A 23,827-nucleotide genomic window follows, 5' to 3' on the forward strand; every position below is an offset into this window, starting at 1 on the left:
CTAGAAGTACAATAACTAGCCTTAGGGGACATCAAGATTTGCTCAAACTTTCAGGCCAAAGTCACACTCTTTTGGGGGTGACTCATCTTTACAAAGCTTCAAAACAAACCTTGAAAGAGTCAAGCTGATCAGAAAATAATTTGAACTGTCTTAAAGGAAAAAAAATATTTTTATTCTTGTAAAATATATATAACATTTAAATTTTTAATCACTTTTAAAAATAAAAATTTTTTTCCCATTTTAAAATTTATTTTATATATATAGAGAGAGTGAGAGCAGGGGAGAAGGGCAGAGGGAGAGAGAGAATCCCAAGCAGGCTCCACGTTCAGCACAGAGCCTGATGCAGGGCTCGATCCCACGGTCCTGGGATCATGACCTGAGCTGAAATCAAGAGTCGGGCACTCAACTGACTCAGCCACTCAGGTGCCCCTAGCTTTTTAATCATTTTTAAGTGGCATTAAGTACATTCACATTGTCTGCAACTATCACCACTGGCCTTCTTCCCAAGCTGAAACTCTGTCCCCATTAAACATCAACTCTCCATTTCCCCCTCCCCTCAGCCCTTCTACTATCTGTCTCTATGAGTTTGACTACGTACTTCACAAAAGTGGAATCATACAATGTTTGTCCTTGCGTGTCAGGCCTTTTTAACTTAGCATAATGTCCACAAGGTTTTCCCATGTTGTAGCATTTGTCAACATTTTCTTCCTATTTAAGGCTGAAAAATATTCTATTGTATGGATACACCACAATTTGCTTATCCACTCCTCTGCCCAGGAAACTTGGCTTGCTTTTGCCTTTTGGCTGTTGTGAATAAGGCTATTATGAACATGGGTGTACAAATATCTGTTTGAACCACTGATTTAATTTCTTTGGGGTATTTACAGAAGACGGATTTCTGGATCATATGGTTCCAATGGTTTTAAAGGAAAACAACAGGGGTGCTGGGTGGCTCAGTCAGTTAGACATCCAACTTCGTCTCAGGTCATGATATCATGGTTCGTGGGTTCAAGCCCCACATCGGGCTCTGTGCTGACAGCTCAGAGCCTGGAGCCTGCTTTGGATTCTGTGTCTCCCTCTCTCTCTGCCCTGCCCTGGCTCATGCTCTGTCTCTCCCTCTCTCTCTCAAAAAATAAATAAACATTTTTTTTAAAAAGGAAAACAACAAACTCTGACACTCAATGTAAAATTTATAATGTCTAGCATCCGATAAAAAATTAATAGGTATGTAAAGAAGCAGGAAAATGTAATCCAAAACCAGGAAAATAATCAGTCAATAGAAACAGATCCAGAAATGACAGACATTATGGGTTGGGAGACAAGGACTTTAAAATAATTATGAATATGCTCAAAGACTTAAAAGAACATAAATGCAATAACAGAAAAATACAAGGTAATAAAAAGAAAAAGAGAACTTCTAGAGATAAAAACGACAATATGTGCAAGGATCAGTGAGCTTAAAGAGTAGCAATAGAAACTACTGCTTGTAAGACCTACAGTTAGTAATCTCGTCACTGAAGTAGTCTCTGTCTCAAGCACTGGGACATTGAAAATTCTTCTGTTCCTTTCCCAGTATTTTAGTACAGTTCTTTGGCCTCCTGATCCATGTAGCTTCAGCTGTCAGTAAATATCCTGAGAGGGGAAACTACTCCTGAATTTGAGTCTTCCAAGTCTCCAATGTCCTTCCTTTAGCACAGCATAATTTTTCAAAAGCTCAACTGGTTTTTCCTGTATGAGATCAGCTGCCCTTTGCCTGGACCAAGCCTTAAATACTTTGAATAATGTTTTAATGTATAATATTTGAAATAAACAGTGCCTGGCACATTATAAGCCCTCAACGAATATTAACTGAATGAATGAATTTCATTGTATTTCCTGATTCTCTTGTCTCTTGGAAGTTCAAACTGCTACAACACTGAGTCAATGAATATGTGTTCATCTAAAGATGTTTAGAATACTGAAGGTTTCTCTCCCTAATGCTTTAGGAACATTTACTGTGGCCAGGCATTGTTATAAGCACCTTACATATATTAACTCATTCAATACAGTAGAGAACAAGCAGAAAGTGGCCCCGCTTTATCTGTATTCCCCCCTTACCTGTGGAGGGATATGTTCTAAGACCCTCAGGTGATGCCTGAAAGGTGTGGATGGTACCAAACCTTATATATACTGTGTTTTTTCCTATACATACATATCTATAATAAAGTTTCACTTGTAAATTAGGTATGGTAAGAGATTAACAACAACAATAAAATAGGACAAATAGAATAAGTAATAAGAGTCATGTGAATGTGGTCTCTCTAAAAATATCTCATTGTACTGTACTCACCCTTCTTGTGATGATGTGAGATGATAAAATGCTTCTATGATGAGATAAAGTGAGGGGTATGATGTAGGCATTGTGAGGTAGCGTTAGGCTACTATCTACCTTCTCAGGATATGTCAGAAGGATCGTCTGCTTCTGGACCATGATTGACTCAGGGAGCTGAAAATGAGGAGAACAAAACAGAGGATAAGGGGGTACTACTACTCAGAACAACCCTATAAAATTCATGGTACTAATCTCTTCATTTTACATGCATGGAAAGTAACATACAGAGGAGTTATCTAATTTGTCCCTGGTCAAACAACTCGTATGATACTGGTAAAACAAACACCCTGTCCCTCTCTCTCTCTCCCCCCTCTCTCTAATGTTTTGGCCCATGAAAATCAAGACTTAAAGGCAGGATTTCACACAGTACCTCAAAGAGTGTTTTTAACTGTTAATTTCTTTTTCTTTACTAAACATAGAATCCTATCAAAGATTAGTCCTACTATCAATTACAACTAATTGCCACTGTTAACTAGTCCTATGTTGCTTTGTTTAAATAGCATTCATGTAACAGAAAAGTAAATTCTGAATAACATAATTTCAGATAAATACCTATCTTCATATTTTTATGTTACAGCAATAACACAGATATGCATAATAATTCATTATATTCAACATACTATGTTATTCGTCTGGTAGGACTGTGTCTAGGGTGGCTCTCTGAAAAGGTGGTCACTCTAGTGGCACCTGGGTGGCTCAGACGGTTGCGCAACCGACTTTGTCTCAGGTCATGATCTCACGGTCTGTGGGTTCAAGCCCTGTGTTGGGCTCTGTGCTGACAGCTCGGAGCCAGCTTTGGATTCTGTGTTTCCCTCTTTCTCTGTTCCTCCCCTGCTCACGCTCTGCCAAAAATAAATATTTTTTAAAAAACAAATTAAAAGGTGGTCACTCTACATTACACTCACAAGGGGAGCTTTTTAAAAATACACAATTTGAGGGGCGCCTGGGTGGCGCAGTCGGTTAAGCGTCCGACTTCAGCCAGGTCACGATCTCGCGGTCCGTGAGTTCGAGCCCCGCGTCAGGCTCTGGGCTGATGGCTCGGAGCCTGGAGCCTGTTTCCGATTCTGTGTCTCCCTCTCTCTCTGCCCCTCCCCCGTTCATGCTCTGTGTCTCTCTCTGTCCCAAAAATAAATAAACGTTGAAAAAAAAATTTAAAAAAAAAAATACACAATTTGAGGGCGCCCCAAAGGCTCAGTTAAGCCTGGGACTCTTGATTTCAGCTCGGGTCACGGTCTCACAGTTTATGGAGCCTGGCATCTGGCTCTGCACTGACAGCATTAAGCCTGCTTGGGATTCTCTCTCCTTCTCTCTCTGCCCTTCCCCCCCTCAAAATAAATGTATAAAACATTTTTTAAAAACCCACGCAATTGCACAAGGGCCCATCTTAACGCATTCTGGTTCAACTGGTGTGGGAGGGGAAGGTCTCGCCGTTAGAGTTTTCAAAGCCTCATGGTGATTCTTGTTAGAGATTCCGAACTGCTTGGCTGGGCGGGAACCGGCCGGGCGGGGCCTGAAAGTCACGTGCCCCAACCGGGACCCTCTGCGGCAGTTGATTGGCCTCGACCAGGGGTGCGTGAGACGGAGGCCCCTTCTCTATTAAACGGACCAGAGAGTTGCGAAGCCTCCGAGCTTCCTAGAAGGTACGCTGGCCGAGAAGCTGGGCTCCCCGCGCAGGAATAAGGGTCGGCGAGTGGCGCGGGCTTCTTCCGCATTCGCGCCCTCAGGTAGGGGGTTAGCGGAGGGGCGGCGACCTGTCACGGGTCTTGACCCGAACCTGGAGAGGGAAGCCCAGCCATGGGGGCCGCCGCAGGTGGACACTGAGGTCTTCCCGGAGGAGATGGCACCGCGGAGGGTCGGAAGCAGGTCTAGGAAGAGAGGAGCTCGTGTGATGGGACGGGTGGGTGCGGCGGCAGAGCCACGGTGTCCCCGCAACGGAAGGTGACAGGGCTCGAGAGACAGTCCTCACCCCCCGCCTTCGGGGCAGGTCGCAGGGACTTAAGGGAGCGTCTTCCTGAAGATGTCAACTTGTGAATATTTTCCGTGGCGTCGGGTCTTCAACATTAAGGAGGAACAAGTCCGATGAATGAACGGCTGGTTAATAGTGTGGTTCGGTTCGGTTTGGTTTGGTTAGGTTATAGACGAAAAGGAGATGTGATCGAACGTTTCCAGAGTTCACATTGTTGCGAAGTGGCGTTTTAGATTCTGACTTCCAATGCACGGTAGACGGGATAGTTAGGTAATGAGAGGGTTGAGGTCCCTTCCCCAGTCTTGAAGCCATCGATCAGGACGTTTCTTTGGAGAGCCTCCATGCTTAAAAGGCAGAGCAGAGGATCTTCCAAGCAGTGTTTTTAGGGTACGTGAATGGTGCGAGGGATGTTCTTAAAAACGCATTTAGAGAAAGCAGCGTTCACCAGTGGCCAGAGAAGCACAAAAAAAAAAAAAAAAAAAAAAAAAACAATGAAAAAAATCACCTGGATCCCAGTAACTATTGTTACTACTGTAACAATTGTGGAGGGCCACAATTTGGATGTACCCTAGGCCGACCACCCATGGCTGTGGAATCAAAACTTGAACTGCCCTAATTTCCCCAAAGTGCAGACTCTCCTGCAGAACTTAAGCTTTCTTCATGTCAGGGTGACTTGTAGCTTCCTAGCGCGTCAGTTGCAGACCAGTCAACTTGTACAGTGTTTCTATTCTAAAATAGGGTTGTAAGTTTCTAGTAAACGATAGAAAACAAAGCTACTTCCTCATCTCCTGTGTAGGGGGCAGAAAAATAACTGTCTTTCTCAGTTCTTAGCTGAGACTCCTGCAATAAAAGATTAAGAAACAGACAAGTCTATTTACATGTATATTTCATGTATGTGTGGGAAATACCCACGGAAAAATGAGTAACTCCTGGGGTGGCTTAGAATTCAGGCCTAAATACCATCTTTTTTTTTTTTTTAAGTTTATTTATTTTTGAGAGAGAGAGGGAGACAGAGAATCCCAAGTAGGCTGCTCACTGTCAGCACAGAGCTGGACACGGGGCTCGAACTCACTAAACCGTGAGATCATGACCTGAGCCGAAATCGAGTCTGACACTTAACTGACGGAGCCACCCAGGCACCCCTAAATACCATCTTAATAGGGAAAGGGGAGAGAGGATGTAGGCCTCTTAGAGGAGAGTAAATGCTTTTTAGGAAAGATGAACGGGCCCGTAGAAGAATAGACAGAAGGTCCAATAGTTTGTGACAAAGTTTGTCTGGGTGTTGTGTCAACGTCTAGTCTCCTCTCCTGTGACACAAGTCTATCTTCCCTGGTTGGTGAAACTCCTTGGGAGGGGAATTTATGACACTTGAGTTCTTTTTGGAGGATCTATCTTTAGGCATATGCAGGGGGTTCAGAGAAGGCCTTTCTCTGCGTTTGCCTCTTTTCAAGTGCCTGAAGCTCGAAATAATCATGGGGCAGCATCTTCTCTCCCCTTCACGTGCTTTCTGAACTGAGCAGTGACTGCCGAGAGCTCTCAGCTTCTTCACGCTTTCGGCTTAGAAGTCTCCTTGTTTGTTTCTCCCTCAAGAAAATATTCATATCAAGTAAAGCTCTCTGAATATCCTTTTGACAGTGATTACCTCTGTGTATATAAAATGCAGCCTGAAATCTCCAACTGCCGTAACGTCATTTTATACTCTCTGAGCTGATTCTGTGTGAGATGCAGAAATAAATGAAGACCGCCCTCCCCACCCACCCCCCAAAATGCGAATGAGCAAAGGCTCTTCATTCAGAGCCTGCCACAGCAAGGGAGGGAGCCACTGTCACGTGTTTAGCAGAGACTCAAGGCAGGCAGGGGAAAGTGGGGTGAAAAAGGGGAAAGTTTGGATGTACCCACTTTGGAGGCTATTGGCTTGGGAAAGCTGGAGGTGGGTTAAGTAAGTAGAAACGGAACATCCTATGTGGTTGGGGAGGGCTTTCTCTGTTGGTCCTAAATTGGAAGAAGGAAGTAAAAATTCAGGATAATCTGGCAGTTATTGACCAAATCTGGATGTGGGGCTGATTGCTACACTGGCTGTGGTTTGGGTTCTGGGCTGGTTGCTACAGGTGGTGAGCCAGAGTTCTGTTTTTGTCTATGGTCTTGTCCCTTTGTGTATTTAGTCTTTCAGTGAGAACGTATTCTACAGAACATACTCTAGGGAGAAGGGGAGGGCGGGGCCCTTGGATAAAGCTTTGGAAATTGAGCTAACTTCAGAAATTCCTGAAAAGACTCTCCTAACAGCTCCTTTCATGTTATCACCCATTTTGACACCAAACACCGTGACTGGGTATTAGCTGAGGTTTGTTGGCCTCGTTGGACTTCCCTGTCCCAGGGCTGCCTGGTGAGAGAGCTTTAAGTTCTGGCCGTACTCATGATCGTTTTTCTCCTTCAGTCTAGACTGATGGCTGCAATCCTGCCCCATCTCCAAGACCAGGATGTGGAAGCTGTATTCGTGACAGCTGGGTGGAAGGTGAGCTGGGCGGCTCCTCCCCTTCCTTAGGATACTCCCTGTGGCCCTGCAATGGCCTTGACTCCTTTGTTCACGTTGAGCCATCTTTATTAATTTGGGGACTTTTCTTTCTTGGAAGGTATGATGTAAAGAGCTTGAACTGTGGGCTCAGGTTCAAGTCCAGGCTTTGTTTTAGTTGTGTTACCTTCAGCAAGTCACATAAGCTCTCTGGGCCTCAGTTTACTTATCTGTAAATGGGACGATGACAGTTCTTATCACAAGGAGTTGTGAGTATTAAGTGAGACACTTATGAAAATAAGTAAGTAATACTTACCATAGTATCTGGTTATATTTTAAGCACTCTGCAAGCTTTAGCTACTGTTACCATAGTCATTGATTGTTTCTGTCAGTGAGGGATACTGTGTACCTACTGTGTACCAGATACTATCCTCTGTGCTGGGAGATAAACTCTACCTGAAGGAGTTTACAGTCTTTATGGAAAAGTAGATATGTAAACAGATTCTTGTAATATGGGGATAAATTCTGATCTGCCCGTGTTAAAGAGAACAAGAGCAGCTTAGTTACTGAATTTGTAACATTACGGAGGATGATTATGAAAAGTTGAGTTTAGGGGCATCTGGGTGGCTCAGTCAGTTAAGTGTCCAACTCTTGATTTGGGCTCAGATCATGATCTCATGGTTCCTGAGATCAAGCCCTGTGTCAGGCTCTGCGCTGACAGCTCAGAGCCTGGAGCCTATTTCCCATTCTGGGTCTCCCTTTCTCTCTGCCCTTCCCCTGCTCATGCTCTGTCTCTCTGTCAAAAATAAACATTAAAAAAATTTTTTTTTTAAGTTGAGTTTAGGGGCACCTGGGTGGCTCAGTCAGTTAAGCATCTGGCTCTTGATTTCAGCTCAGGTCATGATCTTACGGTTTGTGAGATTGAGCCCTGCGTCAATCAGGCTCTGTGCTGTCCGTGCTTGACATTCTCTCTCTCTCTCTCTCTCTCTCTCTCTCTCTCTCTCTCTCTCTCTCTGTCTCTCTCTCTCTGCCCCTCCCCTGCTGTCACTGTCTCTCTCTCAAAACAAACATTAAAAAAAAGTGTTGAGTTTAAAGTTAAGGAGACGAGTTAGGATGCCATTGCAACAATTTTGAAAGGACAGCGGGACAAGCAGGGAACAAGGAGTCTGTAGCGCTCTTCTGGCTTCATGGCCAGTGCGCCCTGACCGCCAGAGAGTCTGCAGCGCTCTTCCGTTCCTCCGCTCCGTTGCACAGCCCGTTCTCCCCTTCACAGGCAAACTCACATATTTGCATTTTAAGACTGAACTAAAAACTCTTCTCCGTGAAACCCTCCCTGACTTCCTACATTAGCATCACTCTGCCCTGCGATCCCAGGTGCGCGGACATAGGGAGCAGTTGCAGAGGCTTGATGAGGCTTAAACCAGATGGTGGCTTATGGAGTGACAGGAAGTGAGTGTGTAGTTTTCTTCTGGAAGCTGGTCCGGTAAGGGAAGGAGAGAGAGCCAAAACCAGAGGAGAAGGAAAGCACGGAACATCTTCTTAAAGACAGGCGAGATTTTGGCATTTTTGGTGGCGAAGGGGAAGGAGTTAGTGGAGAAGTAAGTGTTTAAGAAAAACATTCCTGTGTCTCTCTGCTTTCTCCTTTCATGCTTTCACTTCACTGGTGCTGGTGCTTTCCCGCACATATCGGGCACTTCCTTGACACCAGCCAGGTGCCCTGTAGTTTAGCTCAGTTTTGATGCTCTCTTCAAGGGTTAGCATCAGATGCCACAGGTTAAGGGCTCAGTCCCACAGGACTGCCCCTCCCCCACTTCCAACACCAGCCAATTGCAAGTCCAGGTTGTCACCTGTGCCTTGAGTGACTGACTATATATTTGGAGGTTCCCATGACTTGGCTCCTTGGGTTCGGTTAATTTGCTAGTGTGACTCAAAGAACTCAGGAAAACTGTTTACTTACTAGATTAGTGGTTTATTACAGGCTGTAACTCGCGAACAGCCACACAGAGGTGCACAGGGCAAGGTGTGGGGAAGGGGCACAGAGCTTCTGTGCTGAGTGTGCAGCACTCCCAGCACCAACTCAGGCTCGACAGCCCTGAAGCTCTCTGAACCCCATTCTCCTGGGTTTTTATGGAGACTCATTGTGTGGACTCGATTGATTACGTCATTGGTCTTTGGTGATTGATTGGATTTCCAGCCCCTCTCCCTCCTCTGAATTGGGGTGGAGGGTTCAAACCCTCTGGTCACCTGGTTGCTTCCTCCTGGCAACCAGCCTCCCAGACTTGGGGCCTTTCCAAAGCTCACCTCTTTAAGATTAACTCAGGTGTGGTCAAAGGAATTTGTTGTAAGGTGACATGCCTTTGTGGCTCTGGAGCTATTTCAGAAACCAAGGGCAAAAGACCAACTATTAAGAGATGCTCCTTTGCTCTTATCCCTTAGGAATTCCAGCGGTTTTAGGAGCTCTGTGCCAGAAATGATGAAGATTAAATCTATATTTCTTATTATAAGTCATGGTATGGTAGGGGAGAAGAGGGTAAGGATATAGAAAAGGCAGAGTGCTGTCATTGGATTAAGACCCTGGGGGAGACACGAGGGAATGGAAGCAGAGGTGGAGGGAGAGGGGCAGCGGTTGCTAGAAGAGCCTCTTCTGCTGAGGTGTGGAGGGGGAGGAGTGAGAACACAGGTAATGCCTGGTGGGAGTGTGAGAGGGGTTAGGGAGCCTGTGCCCCTTGGGCTCTTTCCTGGGACATAATGGGCAATGCCTTCCCGAAGGGATTAGTGGGGGTGAGTCACATGTCCTCCTAGCCCCCTCCAAGTACCTCCCACTGGATCGTTACCATGTTGACTTCCATCTTTCCCCACTGGACAGTTCACTCCCTGAGCAGGGACAAAGGCTGCTACAGAGTCAGACAGATTGTGCATGTAGCAACCCCCCATTCACACAGCTGTGATGGGAACTGTGTTCTGCAGGATTGAACAGTGCACAGCCTGAACAGCTATATCCTGGGGCCTCAGTAGGAACCTTTATTGCTGGCCTACAGCTTGAAGGCTAGCAACTTACTGGTGCCCAATAAATGTTTCTTGAAAGAAAGAGAGTGGTAAAGATATAGAAAACCCTGAGAAGGAACATGAGAGAGCAAGAGTTTGGGGCAACATTAAAGGCCTGACTCTCAAACTGAGTGTATAGGGATAACTTGGTGGGAGATGAAGCCATTTTGTTCCTACCTGTTAGCCTTCACGTAGAGCAGAGACTGTCCGCTGAGGAGACTTGCAGGGCAGCTGTGGTAAAAGGAGGGACATTTGGGATGGGTAGTGAATGGGAACTTGACACCATCGTCCTGGAAATCAGGCTTGGTAGGGAGGAAAGAAGGGTCATGCAATTTGGGAGGTTCTGGTGTCTGTTTCCTGAGGGGGTGGGGGTGAGTATTTCCTTTTCCTGATCACCCTTTTCATGCACAGATAGCCTCTGATGCTACTCAGTTTGTCCTAATAGAAGGGAGTGTGGTGGGCAGACACTAGGCCTCTGCTCCAAGAGCTCCCGTGGTGGGAGGCACCTTCTGTTCTCAGCCCACATGAGTTGAACATAGTTGCAAATGGAAACTTCTACAAAACTTCTACCCCGTAGTACATTGTCCCAACGGTCTCTGTTTGCCCCCCTCTGATATATGTTCCACCCTCCCCCGCTTTGGTCTGGGCCCTGGGAGGCTGACCTTCACACACCATCGATGGGTTCTCTTGCCCTCCGGCTTCCAGCTGGCTTTTGGCAATGGGATGGAAGGGGTCAGGGGACCAGAAACCTGGAAGAAAGTGGTGTCGGGTTTTATTCCCACAGCCCCGTGCCTGTTGGGCTGTGGCCGCAGAGCTCCAGTCTTCTAACAACTTTCTGGACTCCAGTAACCCCTCTCCTTCCGTCTTCCCCTTCAGACATATGGGTGATTGTTCCCCATGAGAGCCAGCCTGGCATGCTTCTGCGTGCCTTGTTGGCTTCCATGAAGCCTGTCCCTTCCTTTGCAAACTGTCTGCATGCCAACCTATCCTCAGTGACCTCATTTGAATGTGCCATCTCTTTCCCAAGGGAATCTGGGACAGAAATATATTATTTGTTAAAGGTGCTGGTATATGGAGCAGGGTCAGCAAACTGACCTGGACCCGGTAGTCAAGTTTCACTGGAACACAGCTCTGCCCATTCACTTACCTGTTGTCTCTGGCTGCTTTTGTGTGACAGCAGCAGAGCTGAATAATTGTAGCAGAGACCAAATCACCGGAAAGCCTAAAATGTTTACCATCTGGCCTTCTACAGAATAAGTTTGTCAGGGTGTCTGGGTGGCTCAGTCCGGTTAGGCGTCTGACCCTTGATTTTGGCTCAGGTCAGGATCTCATGGTTTGTGAGGTTGAGCCCCGCATGGGGCTCCACACTGACAGCATAGGGCCTGCTTGGGATTCTCTCTCTCTGCCCCTCCCCCACTCACAAATGCACGTTTTCTCTCTCTCTCAAAATAAATAAACTTTAAAAAAGAAAAAGTTTGTCTACGCTATAGTATAGAGGAAAGAATGAGCTTGGCCAAGTCACTTTACCTCCTCAAGCCTCACCTGTAGAATAATGATAGTTCACAAAGTCGTTTTAAGAACTGAGGTTGGGGGCACCTGGGTGGCTCAGTTGGTGAAGTGTCCAACTCTTGATTTCAGCTCGGGGCATGATCTCACGGTTCATGAGTTCAAGCCCCGTGTCGGGCTCTGCTGACAGTGTGGAGCCTGCTTGGGATCCCCTCTGTCTCTCTCTTTCTCTCTCCCTTTCTTGCTCGCTCTCTCTCAAAAATAAATGAACTTAAAAAAAAAAAAAAGAATTGAGGCTATAATTAGTCTCTGTTTTCAGGAGTCGCTGTCATTTGAGGATGTGGCTGTGTACTTCACTAGAGAAGAGTGGGACAAACTTGACTGGGCTCAGAAGGACCTCTACAGAGACGTGATGCTGGAGAATTACAGGAACATGATCCTGCTGGGTAATGAATGACTTGGCTTGAAGATTTGGCTCCGAGTGTCTACACAAGTGCTCAGCCCCTTATTTGCAATTCTAAAATCAGAAAAGCTTTGCAAACTAGAAGTTTTTTCATAACTCATCTGGCTATAAGACCCAACCTGAAGTGTTCAGGTGGTAAAACCTGATCTCTTCTACTGGAAGCTGTGTATCATCCTTCTTTTTCCCATGTGGTCATCACATCTATATATTTAGCGTACCAGAAATATCAGCGTGTTTGATTAAGGGTACGGCTCCAACCCCTGTTGGGGGTGGTACATAATAGAAAACATACACACCAAGTCACCTTCCTAAAATCCAGAAAAATTCTGACCTCAAACGCAGCTGGCCTCTACAATGTTTTCAAATAAGGGATTGTGGACAATGAATAGTTGCCTATTGTTTTAGAGGTCAGAGACGCTTAATCCACTCCCCACCCCGATCCGCATCTTCCTTATCTGTAAGACCCATAGGAGCTGAACGGTTTATGGCTGATTTGGATTCCAAAGGTTAGCTTCTTTTTCTCTCGAAAAGTCTTTTTCTTTCTTCCCTCTGGAAATGGGTTCCTTCTTTGTTTGCAGCATCACTGGGTGTCTAGGAAACGATTCCTAACGGACTTCATTTCTGAACCTCCACTGCTTCCCCACTCACGGACCCTGCCTTTGGCTTATTGCAATGCAGAGTCTCCTCCCATGGGCGTTTTCTCAACAAAGCACTTTCTTTCTGGGGTCCAGCTTTGACGCCCACACTGACACTCTTGCTACATACAGTCTTGACCACCTCCTGTGGGATTGTCTGCCCACCTCTGGAGTTTTTGATGTTTATTTTCCTTGTAGAAGCATTTACAAGAGCAGACTTGTAATACACACAAGGTACAGGAACGGGAGAACGTTCAGGGGTAACACTGTTCATATTTTGGAGTGTTTCCATCCAGTTTTTCTCTCTCTCTCCTTTTAAAAAATGTAGCTGAACAGAGGTGCCTGAGTGGCTCAGTCGGTTAAGCATCCAACTCTTGGTTTCAGCTCAGGTCATGATCTCACAGTTTGTGAGTTCCAGCCCTGCGTCGTGCTCTGTGCTGACAGCATGGAGCCTGCTTGAGATTCGCTCTCTCTCCCTCTCTCTGCCCCTCCACTACTCGCACTGTGTCTCTGTCACTCTCAAAATAAATAAATAAGCTTTAAAAAAATGTGGCTGAACATATTCTGTGTATAATTTTGTAATTCCTTTAAATCTTAACTAATGTTAAGCTTCAACATTTTCCCTATGTTATTAAAAGCCCCCATAAATACAGTAAATGATCATAATGTAATTCTGTTGTATGATCTGTAATGTTTAATCATTTTCCCATTTGGGGATATTTAGTTTGGCTTCTTGTTGTTGTTGTTGACTTGTTTATGGATTTATCATCTACTATACTTAATGTTCTAATGGATGTTTGTGACCATAAATCCTTATATGAATTTCTGACTGTTCCCAAGATCCAGAATATTGGTGTTAAAGGGTATGGGCTCTTAGTCTCTCTGATTATTGAATGGCCTTTCACTAACAAAGTAGGAAATAAAAATCATCTGCAGGCCTACTGCCCAGAAATTACCCCTGTTAACATGTTGGTTTACTTTTTTCCTAGTCTTTTCATATATATTAATACTTAATGTACATATACCCACACATATAGTTTTTAAAAACAAAATTTGGGTCATACTTCATGAGTTTTGCATTCTCCTTTAAGATATATAGGGAACATTTTCCTATTTTAATATTCTTTGAGCACATGGATTTTTAGGATCTAATACTTTTGCCTTCACTGAATTCACGTTACACTGTAGCTGTTCCCATACTGATGTCTACTTTATTTCCAGTTTTGCATAAGTACAACTGTGCTGAACATCTCTGGCACATTAATCTTGTCCTGATTGTTCCTTAGGCTGTATCTCTACAATGACCAAATCTAAGGGTGTGAATATTGTTGAGAATTTACTGAATCTTTCAGTAAAGATTGTTGGAGTTTCAGAAAGATTGTGCCAAATTCTCTTCTCACCAGCCCTTTTGATTATTGCTCTTATCTGTTTGCCACTGTAGACTCAAGGGGGTTAAGGTGAGCGCTGGGACCTCTCTCTGTAACTCACTAACCACATCCCATTTACTTCCCCATGAGTAGGATTTCAGTTTCCCAAACCTGAGGTGATCTGCCTGCTGGAGCAGTGGGAAGAGCCATGGATCCTGGATCTACCAAGAACTGGGACTAGGAAGGCTTCCAGTAGTGCTTGCCCAGGTGGGTGAGGAGAGGACCCAGTCCAAGTGGAAAAATCAGGACGGGGCAGGAAAGCACCTTAGTGAAGCCCCTCGTGTGCCCCCCAGATCCTGAGCCACATGTTCAACATCCATTATCCCACTTATTCATCCCTGCTGCCCTCTGAAGGTAGTACGTAAGTGTGGCCATTAGACCCATTTTCCAGATGAAGAATCAAAGATTCAGATGTCACACAGATTGACTTATAGTTTTAAAAACTGTATCAATCTGTCACACAGATTGATAGTTGAGGTTCGATTTCAAGCCTGCAAAGCTCATGCTCGTTCTACGGCGGTAGAGTGTTTCTCTGAACTCTTTTTCCAAATCAGGTACTTCTTTCTTCTATGCTCGTTACTTATCCTTCCCCTCTGTTTTCCTCTCATTCCTTTGCCTTCATCCTGTTTGTCATATCCCCACGGTGTTTCTCAACATACCTACTTTTTCCTACTTACTATGTCCTGATTGCTGCTTCTACCTTTTTTTCACATTCCTGTGTTCCAGAGTTTCTCAGCCTCTGCTCTATTGACATTTGGGGCTAGATCTTTTTTTTTTTTTTTGGGACAGAGAGAGACAGAGCATCAACGGGGGAGGGGCAGAGAGAGAGGGAGACACAGAATCGGAAACAGGCTCCAGGCTCCGAGCCATCAGCCCAGAGCCTGATGCGGGGCTCGAACTCACGGACCGTGAGATTGTGACCTGGCTGAAGTCGGACGCTTAACCGACTGCGCCACCCAGGCGCCCCTTTTTTTAGTTTTTAAAAATGTTTATTTGAGAGAGAGAGAGAGAGCATGACTGAGGGAGGGGCAGAGAGGGAGGGAGACACAGAATCCGAAGCAGGTGCCAGGCTCCGAGCTGTCAACACAGAGCCCGATGTGGGGCTTGAACCCACAGACCACGAGATCATGACCTGAACCGAAGTCAGACACTTAACCAGCTGAGCCACCCAGGCGCCCCAGGTTGGATAATTCTTTGTTGTGGAGGAGCTGTCCTGTGCGTTGTCAGGTGTTGAGCCATATTAGCCTCTACCCATTAGGTTTTAGTAGCACCATCCCAGTTGGGACAACCAGAAATGTCTCCAGACATTGTCCAGTGCCCCCCAGGAGGCAAAATCACCTCTGATCAAGAACCTCTACTCTATTCCATTGGCCTTTGTACCTACTTCCCTCTGGTTCCTTTTCTCTTGTGTCTTATGCTCTCCGTTTTTAAAGAGTTGTTTCTCAGAATTATTAAAAAAATACTAACCTAGAAAGTATAAGATGTCACCTGTCCTATGTTTATGTGACTTCACTGAGTACCAAGAGTAAGTTTTATTTTTCCAATAGTAGTGATATATTTACTTAGTTCTCACTTCTCTGACACACACTTGTGCATTTTTCAGTCGTTCAGTTGATTTTGAGAACTCTTTCTGGTGTCAGAGCCGTGAGTCCTGTGGAAATCAGAATTTGGGCCTCTTTAGCAGGACAATATAACTAAGCAAGCACTTCGTTTCACTTGAGTGTCTTCCACACACACACAGGTGGCTTCTTTTTTTTCCTTCTGTGATGTGGTGGGCAGGTCATTTCTATGTTTTCTTTTTATTTGGTTAGGTTCTGAAGCCAGATGGAAGATGAAAAAGCCAACTCCAGGGCAGAAGATCTTTAAAGATTTAGAGTCGTGTAAGACATCGGCAGTAAAGCAGCAAACAGCCAAGGGATCTTCAGAAAAGTTACGTAAATGTAACGAATTGGTGGACATTTACAGACTTGCCTTTCCCACTATTGGTGATGAATGCAGTAAGAACTTCCTTCAAAACCTTCACCTTATTCAAGATCAGAATGCTCAAACAGGGAGGAGGCGTGGCCAGTGTGATGAGTATGGAAAGCCTTTCAGTCAGAGATCACTGTTTTTGCAGCATAAGCAAATCCCTCCAAACGCAAAATCTTACAAATGCAGTGAATGTGGAAGAGTCTTCAGACGTCAGGCAAATTTTGTTCGACATCATAGAATTCACACATCAGAGGACCCCTTTGAATGCGACATATGTGGGCAAGCCTTCAAACAGAAGTCCACTCTTGCTGTCCATAAACAGTGTCACCTGCAGAAAAAGCCATATAAATGTCATGACTGTGGAAAATGTTTCCGTCAGATGGCATATCTTATTGAACATAAGAGGATCCATACCAAAGAAAAACCCTATAAATGTAGTGAGTGTGAAAGAACGTTTAGTCAGAATTCAACCCTTATTCGACATCAGCTAATCCATAGTGGAGAAAAACCCCACAAATGTGTCGAGTGTGGAAAAGCCTTTGGTCGGCATTCGACCCTTATGAGCCATCAACAGATTCACACTAAACAGAACACTCATAAATGCAGTGAATGCGGGGAATGCTTCAGTCGGAATGTAGACCTCATTCAGCATCAAAGAACCCATACCAAGGAGGAATTCTTTGAATGTACAGAATGTGGAAAAACTTTTAGTTTTAAGGCAAATCTTCATCGCCATGAGGTCATTCATACTGGAGAGAGACCTTACAGATGTGAGAAATGTGGAAAATCTTTTATCTGGCGCACAAGCTTTATTAAGCATCAGGGTACTCACAGAGAACAGGTATCTGTGTGATACTAACTGGAAAAAGACCATTTAAAGACCAGAACTGGGACACCTGGCTGGCTGTTGGTGGAGCCTATAACTCTTGATCTCAGGGTTGTGAGTTTGAGCCCCACGTTGGGTGTAGAGATTACTTAAAATCTTAAAAAAAATAAAATAAATGAAGACCAGAACTTACCACTAGTGTAGTTATGTGTAATTACATTGTTTTAAGACAATTACTAACCGGAACTGAAATGGTTTTGCTTTGGGGACCCTCTTTCTACAGCTAACCTCCTTGCTATAGTTAAGAATTACTTGATAGAGGGGCGCCTGGGTGGCTCCGTTGGTTGAGTGACCGACTTCGGCTCAGGTCAGGATCTCACGGTTTGTGAGTTTGAGCTCGGGCTCTGTGCTGACAGCTTGGAGCCTGGAGCTGCTTCAGATTCTGTGTCTCCCTCTCTCTCTGCCCCTCCCCCACTCATGCTCTGTCTTTCTCTGTCTCAGAAATAAATAAGCATTAAAAAAATATTTTTTTAAAAGAATTACTTCATAGAACATGGAATAGGCTGTTATGTACAGTCTCCCTTGAGTCCCTCCCCCGACCATACTTTCATTCCCTCAAGTCAAGGCAGAAGGGAGGCATAAAAACTATGTGGTTCCCTAGGCTGGAGACCATTTGATGATTATGAACGATTTAAGAATGCTCTTCTTATTTCTCAATAAAACTGGAGGAAAAAAAAAAGTTTTTAATTAAAAAAAAATGGGTGTAAAGAAATACCTTTCTTGGTTTCATATGGAAAAATTACCTGATATTACATTGGATTTTTAAAAATAAAGTAAGGGCTACTCACCTAAGAATGACTAAAATGTATCCATAAACTAAAACTAGTGTGCCACTAGATTGTACTGAGAGTTCTAAGTCAAGTGTTAACAGAAGCCGTTGGTGCCCTTGCCCCCTGCTTACTCCATCTGCTGGGCTTCATCTGACTTGCACTGTGTGTCTCTTGGTCTGCAGGCTTTTTTTAAAACCACGAAAAGGCCACTGCTCTGTAGGGTAACTAGCACATTTTGAGAGCAGGCCTCGACTAAAGCTTGATGGGAATTTGACGAATATGATATTCTCTCCTGGGGTGGAATAACTCTGAAGCATGTGTTTTACATGGTTTTCAGTTTTCCCATGGGAGGATTATGCATTCATTTACCTTAGAAGCTCCTTATCAGCTGTCTTCCCCAGCTATAGTCCTTGGGGAGCCATACCCTTTCTCCAGTTATTCCAAGCACATCCTTATGTTCAGGTTATGTAAGTTGAGCTGACCTTACAACTCTTCCCTACAGCTCACCAAGACAAGAACCCCATTTGAAATTCTACTATCCTAAACAGCATCCTAGGTCTGCATTACAACTTGCTGCTATTTAGATCCTCTCCTATAAATCCCGTCTAGTTTCTTCTTGATTTTATTTTCTTGCTCCTACCAATTCTATGACTTCTTACCCAACATATAAAAACAAAGATCACTGAGAAAGGAAGTGGCACCTCAGAAAATTAAGGAATGTTAAGCCTTGCAGGAGGAAAATAATGAAAAGGGATAGAATGTATATTGGGTTCCAAAAGCAGTCATTTTGTAGTCAGCATGAATTGGCTAGAAGAACCTACACAAAATTAAGAAGTTGAGACTTCTGACTGAGGGGGAAATAAGCCAGTGGGAGATAAGACCACTTAAAACAACTTTGGGAGATGGGGACCTATGTAAAAGCGCTTCCCTCCAGTGCTAAGTGGAAGCCATATAAATCAATACACACACATACATACATACATACATACATACACACAGTGATTAGATACATAGGGGCACCTGGCTGGCTCAGTTGGTGGAGCATGCAACTCCTGATCTCGGGGTTTAAGTTTAAGCCCCACGTTGGATGTAGAGATTACTTAAAATCTTTAAAGCAAACGTCCTGATGGCAGCTCTCAGTTGTATGGATGAGAACTGAACTGGAGGTCAGTAATCTGGTGTGGGGAGACTGTTACAGGCAGGACACTTGGCTATATGAAGACCTAGATGCATGCCGTAAAGGTTATTCTTGGGCTGTGGCCAACGGCTAAGACATATAGTCTGGCAAGTGGACCTTGGACAATTAAAAATAAAGTGGGGAGCCCAATTATGATAAGCCCTTTGCTTTCCAGAATAATCCAGGGTGGTTCTGAAGGTAACATATTCTAGGCGGACCATTTGAAATGAAAGTGTGGATATGTGGGCATCCAAGATAAGTGGCCATGGAGGCTCCCAAGCCATGCTGTCAAATCATCCCACATTCCATTGTAACACCTGCTGGGGCACCAATGGTTGTCAGAGAGTGTTTAGAACCTGCCAGGTTAGCACAGTGGGAAGTGGGCTCATCCCACTGCATGTGCCTGGTAGATTGCCCTGCCCCACGTCCCTTCCTGGAACCGCAGATGCCTCACAACCTCTGGTCCCTCACTCTCTGGTGGGGTTAGTGAGAGGGCCCCAGCCATGTGCTGCTGCGGTTCCCACCCTGAGCCCCAGGAACTTCCCTTTTAACTCTATGCCACTGCCCTAGAGACCTCTGAGTCCCAAGCAGGGCACAGGACCTTCCAGAACAGAACTTGGAAATGTTTCAAAGACATGCTAAAGCAATAGATTTAAACGACCATATCACTCTCTCTTCTAGCTCCAGTCAGGAATTCTAACACTTTGTTAACAAATATCTGGACTTCCCATTTTGTAGGACAGGAGATGCTATGTAGGTGCTATGGGAGAATGTGAAGAATGGAAAGATTGTTGCCCTCTGTTATGGACTGAATTGTGTCCCCCAAATTCATACGTTGAAGTCCTAACCCCTGGTGTGACTGTATTTGGAAACAGGGCCTTTAAAGAGGTAATTGAGGTTAAATGAGGTGCTAAGTGTGGGGCGTTCAGTGATAAGACTGGTGTCCTTTTAAGAGGAAGAGATACTAGAGGCCTCTCCATCCACTGCACAGAGGAAAGGCCATGTGAGGACATAGTGAGAAGGAGGCTGTCTACAGGTCAGGAAGGGGCATCAACAGAAACCAACCCTGAGGGCACCTTAACCTTGGATGTCCTGCCTCTAGAACTGTGTGAAAATAAATGTGTTATTTAAGCCACCTAGTCTGTGGTCTTTTGTTTTGGCACGAGAGCTAATCCACTCACCCTTTATAATCTAGGGTTCAGAGATGGCGTATTCACGTTAACTTACTGGCTATGATAGTTTGCATGGTAAGTGACAAAGCCTACAGATAATGGTAGTTTAGTAAAGGAAATATTTTGGGGTAGGATAATTGAGAAGTGACATTTTATTTTATTTTTTTTAATTTTTTTTTCAACGTTTTTTTATTTATTTTTGGGACAGAGAGAGACAGAGCATGAACGGGGGAGGGGCAGAGAGAGAGGGAGGCACAGAATCGGAAACAGGCTCCAGGCTCCGAGCCATCAGCCCAGAGCCCGACGCGGGGCTCGAACTCACGGACCGCGAGATCGTGACCTGGCTGAAGTCGGACGCCTAACCGACTGTGCCACCCAGGCGCCCCAAGAAGTGACATTTTAAAATTGTTTTACAAGAGTCGACTTTTCCGTTGTTAATCTGGTGGGCTAGGGTCTGGGAAAAGGGATCTGGGATTAAAAGCATCTTGAACAAAGGCATGCATATATGTGGAAATATATGGAAAATTCAAGTAGTATGTAAGCAACAGTCAATGTGTCGAGAGGGTAGAAGAAGGGAAGAATGGAGGGAAAGCTAAAAGTACACAGAGGACAGTCAGCTCTAAGTCTGTGGTATTCCTGGGGTGCCTGGGTGGCTCAGTCAGTTAAGCACTGGACCCTTGAATTTGGCTCAGGTCATGATCCCAAAGTTGTGGGCTCGAGCCCCATGTTGGGCTCCACGCTTAAGATTTTTCTCTCCCTCTCCCTCTGCCCCTTCCCTGCTTACACACCTTCCCTCTCTCTCTCAAAAACAAAAACAAAAAAAAAGTCTGTGGCGTTCCTCCAGTAAAAAGAACACTGGAATCAGGCTATCACTACTACTCTATTGCTTACTAGCTCTGTGACCCTGGGCAAATAACCTTGATAGGCTTGGGGAGAACAACACCAGGGTGATACAGCTCATGGCCTGCCTAAACAGACACCATGTCCACGCCCTCATTCTCAGCCCCAGTGCTAGATACGAAATCTCATTCATAAGTGACATTCTCCACATGACACACCAGACCCTGAACACACCCAGGCCAGCCTTCTCGCCATCCCTCCTGCCTGGCCATGCGCTACTATTCCACCAGGTCCAGGATCAAGCAAGGGAGTTCTGAGAAGAAAATGACTTAGTTTTGGGTTTTGTACATTTAGGAAAAAAAAAAAAAAAAACTAAGATGCAGTAAGGTGACAAGGCTCAAGTAGAAGACTCATAAAGGAATGTAATTTGGTACTTGCTTTGGGGGAATGTGTATTAGCTCACACACTGATCAAGAAATTCTACTTTTGGGAATCTAGGCTTAGATTCTGAAGAACAATCAAGGGGGCGCCTGGGTGGCCCAGTCAGTTAGGTGTCCAACACTTGATTTTGGATCAGGTCCCGATCCCAGATCCTAGCATCATGGTATCAAGCCCCCGTGTAAGGTTCCACGGTCAGCATGGAGCCTGCTTAAGATTCTCTCTCTCTGGGAATGCAAACTGGTGCAGCCACTCTGTATACAGTGTGGAGGTTCCTCAAAAAACTAAAAATAGAACTACCCTACGACCCAGCAATCGCACTACTAGGTATTTATCCAAGGGATACAGGTGTGCTGTTTCGAAGGGACACATGCACCCCGATGTTTATAGCAGCACTATCAACAATAGCCAAAGGACGGGAAGAGCCCAAATGTCCATTGATGGATGAATGGATAAAGATGTGGTCTATATATACAAAGGAGTATTACTCGGCAATCAAAAAAGAATGAAATCTTGCCATTTGCAACTATGTGGATGGAACTGGAGGGTATTGTGCTAAGTGAAATTAGTCACAGAAAGATAAAAATCATATGACTTTACTCATATGAGGACTTTAAGAGACAAAACAGATGAACACAAAGGAAGGGAAGCAAAAATAATAAAAACAGGGAGGGGGACAAAAACATGAGACTTAAATATGGGGAACAAACAGAGGGTTACTGGAGGGGTTGTGGGAGGGAGGATGGGCTAAATGGGTAAGGGGCATTAAGGAATCTACTCCTGAAATCGTTGTTGCACTATATGCTAACTAACTTGGATGTAAATTTAAAAAATTAAAAAAAAAAAAGAAAATGAAAAGTAATAGCCCCTTCCTTTTTTTTAAATTTTTTTTTCAACGTTTATTTATTTATTTGGGACAGAGAGAGACAGAGCATGAACGGGGGAGGGGCAGAGAGAGAGGGAGACACAGAATCGGAAACAGACTCCAGGCTCTGAGCCGTCAGCCCAGAGCCTGACGCGGGGCTCAAACTCACGGACCGCGAGATCGTGACCTGACTGAAGTCGGACGCTTAACCGACTGCGCCACCCAGGCGCCCCAATAGCCCCTTCCTAACCATTCCCAGATATCTCACTGAAGAACTCAATATGCTCTGAAAATAATTATTTTTCAAATGGGAGTCTTTCTAAATAGAAAAGACTGGAAATAATTAGTTTAGCGGATATAATGCTTGGACTGACAGTTACCTGTTTGAGCCACACATTTGTTGTCATCAGTTGATTCTTTTCATCCTAGGAAAATGACAATTAGAAAGATGTAAATTCAAATTAAGTGAAGTTTTTGAGATTTTTTTTTTGTCAGAAAGACCTCCCTGAGTCTTACATTTGAGGTGTTCAAAGTGTAAAGGATTCTCAACTTAAAAACAGTTAAATGGCGTGGGATCCTAAAATATTATGCACATTTTGCATAAAATAAAAAATAATAATTAAAGCAACAAAAAAAAAGATTCTCTCTCTCCCTCTGCTTCTCTCCCCCATTGGACTATCCCTCTGTAAAAAAAAATAATAATAATAAAAATAAGTAAATAAATTGATTAATTAAAAAAATAAAGAACAATCCAAATTATGTTAAAATTACACTGATCTTCACTACAGCATTGCTTGCAACAACAAAAAGGAGTAATGGCTGAAATGACCAGTAAAAGGAAAATGGGACACAATTATCAAATCTACTCAATGGATAATGATGCAGCCATTAAGCATAAAGGTTATGAAAACCACGTAAAACCCTTAAGACATAATATTAAAAAGATGTAAAATATAAACACTATGGTTTTGGGGCGCCTGGGTGGCGCAGTCGGTTAAGTGTCCGACTTCAGCCAGGTCACGATCTCGCGCTCTGTGAGTTCGAGCCCCGCGTCGGGCTCTGGGCTGATGGCTCAGAGCCTGGAGCCTGTTTCCGATTCTGTGTCTCCCTCTCTCTCTGCCCCTCCCCCGTTCATGCTCTGTCTCTCTCTGTCCCCAAAATAAATAAACGTTGAAAAAAAAAAATTAAAAAAAAAAAAAAAACAAAAAAAAAAAACACTATGGTTTTCATTACATGAGAAGCATGCAGAGAAAAAAAAAAACAGAAGGAAATACAACAAAATGCCTATAACAGGTGATCAGGGTTGTAGGATTATGGGTAATTTCTTTTCCTGTTATTTTTCCAAATATCCAATAGTATGCTTATATTCCCTCGATTTAAAAAAAAAAAAAACAACCCCGCGGGGAGGTGTCTGGGTGGCTCAGTCAGTTAAGCGCCTGACTTTGGCTTGGGTCATGAACTCATAGTTCGTGGGTTTGAGTCCCGCATTGGGCTCTGTGCTGACAGCTCAGAGCCTGCAGCCTGCTTTGGATTCTGTGTCCCCCTCTCTGCCACTCCCTGGCTCATGCTCTCTCTCTCTCTCTCTCAAAAATAAACATTACAATAAAACAAACAAACAAACAAAAAACCACAGGGGCACCTGGCTGGTTCAGTCAATAGAGCATGTGACTTTTGATCTCAGTCTTTGAGTTCGAGCCTCATGTTGGGTGTAGAGATGACTTAAATAAATAAAACTTTAAAAATAAAATAAAAATAAAAAATAAATTAAAAAACACACAAAAAACCC

The 23,827-nt window shown here is 44.3% G+C and overlaps 1 protein-coding gene and 1 long non-coding RNA gene across 7 annotated transcripts; one reads left to right on the plus strand and one right to left on the minus strand.

Annotated features, from left to right (window-relative positions):
- Positions 1-3,927: 3,927 nt before the first annotated feature.
- Positions 3,928-16,911, plus strand: ZNF789 (zinc finger protein 789). 6 transcript variants are annotated; one of them, XM_086692326.1, is made up of 5 exons: positions 3,928-4,011; positions 6,772-6,849; positions 11,717-11,843; positions 14,016-14,129; positions 15,734-16,911. In XM_086692326.1, the coding sequence occupies exons 2-5, from the start codon at positions 6,781-6,783 to the stop codon at positions 16,744-16,746; spliced, it is 1,323 nt and encodes a 440-aa protein (XP_086548452.1). In that variant the 5' UTR covers positions 3,928-4,011; positions 6,772-6,780; the 3' UTR covers positions 16,747-16,911. The 6 variants fall into 6 exon arrangements, with proteins under 6 accessions (XP_086548452.1, XP_086548449.1, XP_086548450.1 ...); XM_086692323.1 differs by having other exon boundaries at positions 3,974-4,095; XM_086692324.1 differs by lacking the exon at positions 3,928-4,011 and adding an exon at positions 4,096-4,234.
- LOC147572917 (uncharacterized) lies at positions 15,440-23,005 on the minus strand. The gene is made up of 2 exons (XR_015245528.1): positions 22,422-23,005; positions 15,440-16,221 (listed from the first exon to the last, which is right to left on the minus strand). It is a non-coding gene; the product is annotated as an uncharacterized LOC147572917 (long non-coding RNA).
- Positions 23,006-23,827: the final 822 nt, after the last annotated feature.

The sequence above is a fragment of the Puma concolor genome, chromosome E3, assembly GCF_028749965.1.
Source record: "Puma concolor isolate L17-30 chromosome E3, mPumCon1.1.hap2, whole genome shotgun sequence".
Lineage (NCBI taxonomy): Eukaryota > Metazoa > Chordata > Mammalia > Carnivora > Felidae > Puma > Puma concolor.

Coding starts and splice junctions, on each gene's coding strand:
- ZNF789 (XM_025923356.2), top strand. CDS start 4,209: ATGGCACCGCGGAGGGTCGGAAGCAGGTCTAGGAAGAGAGGAGCTCGT. Junction 4,269..6,771: donor GAGCTCGTGTGATGGGACGG/GTGGGTGCGGCG, acceptor TTTCTCCTTCAG/TCTAGACTGATGGCTGCAAT. Junction 6,850..11,716: donor TCGTGACAGCTGGGTGGAAG/GTGAGCTGGGCG, acceptor CTCTGTTTTCAG/GAGTCGCTGTCATTTGAGGA.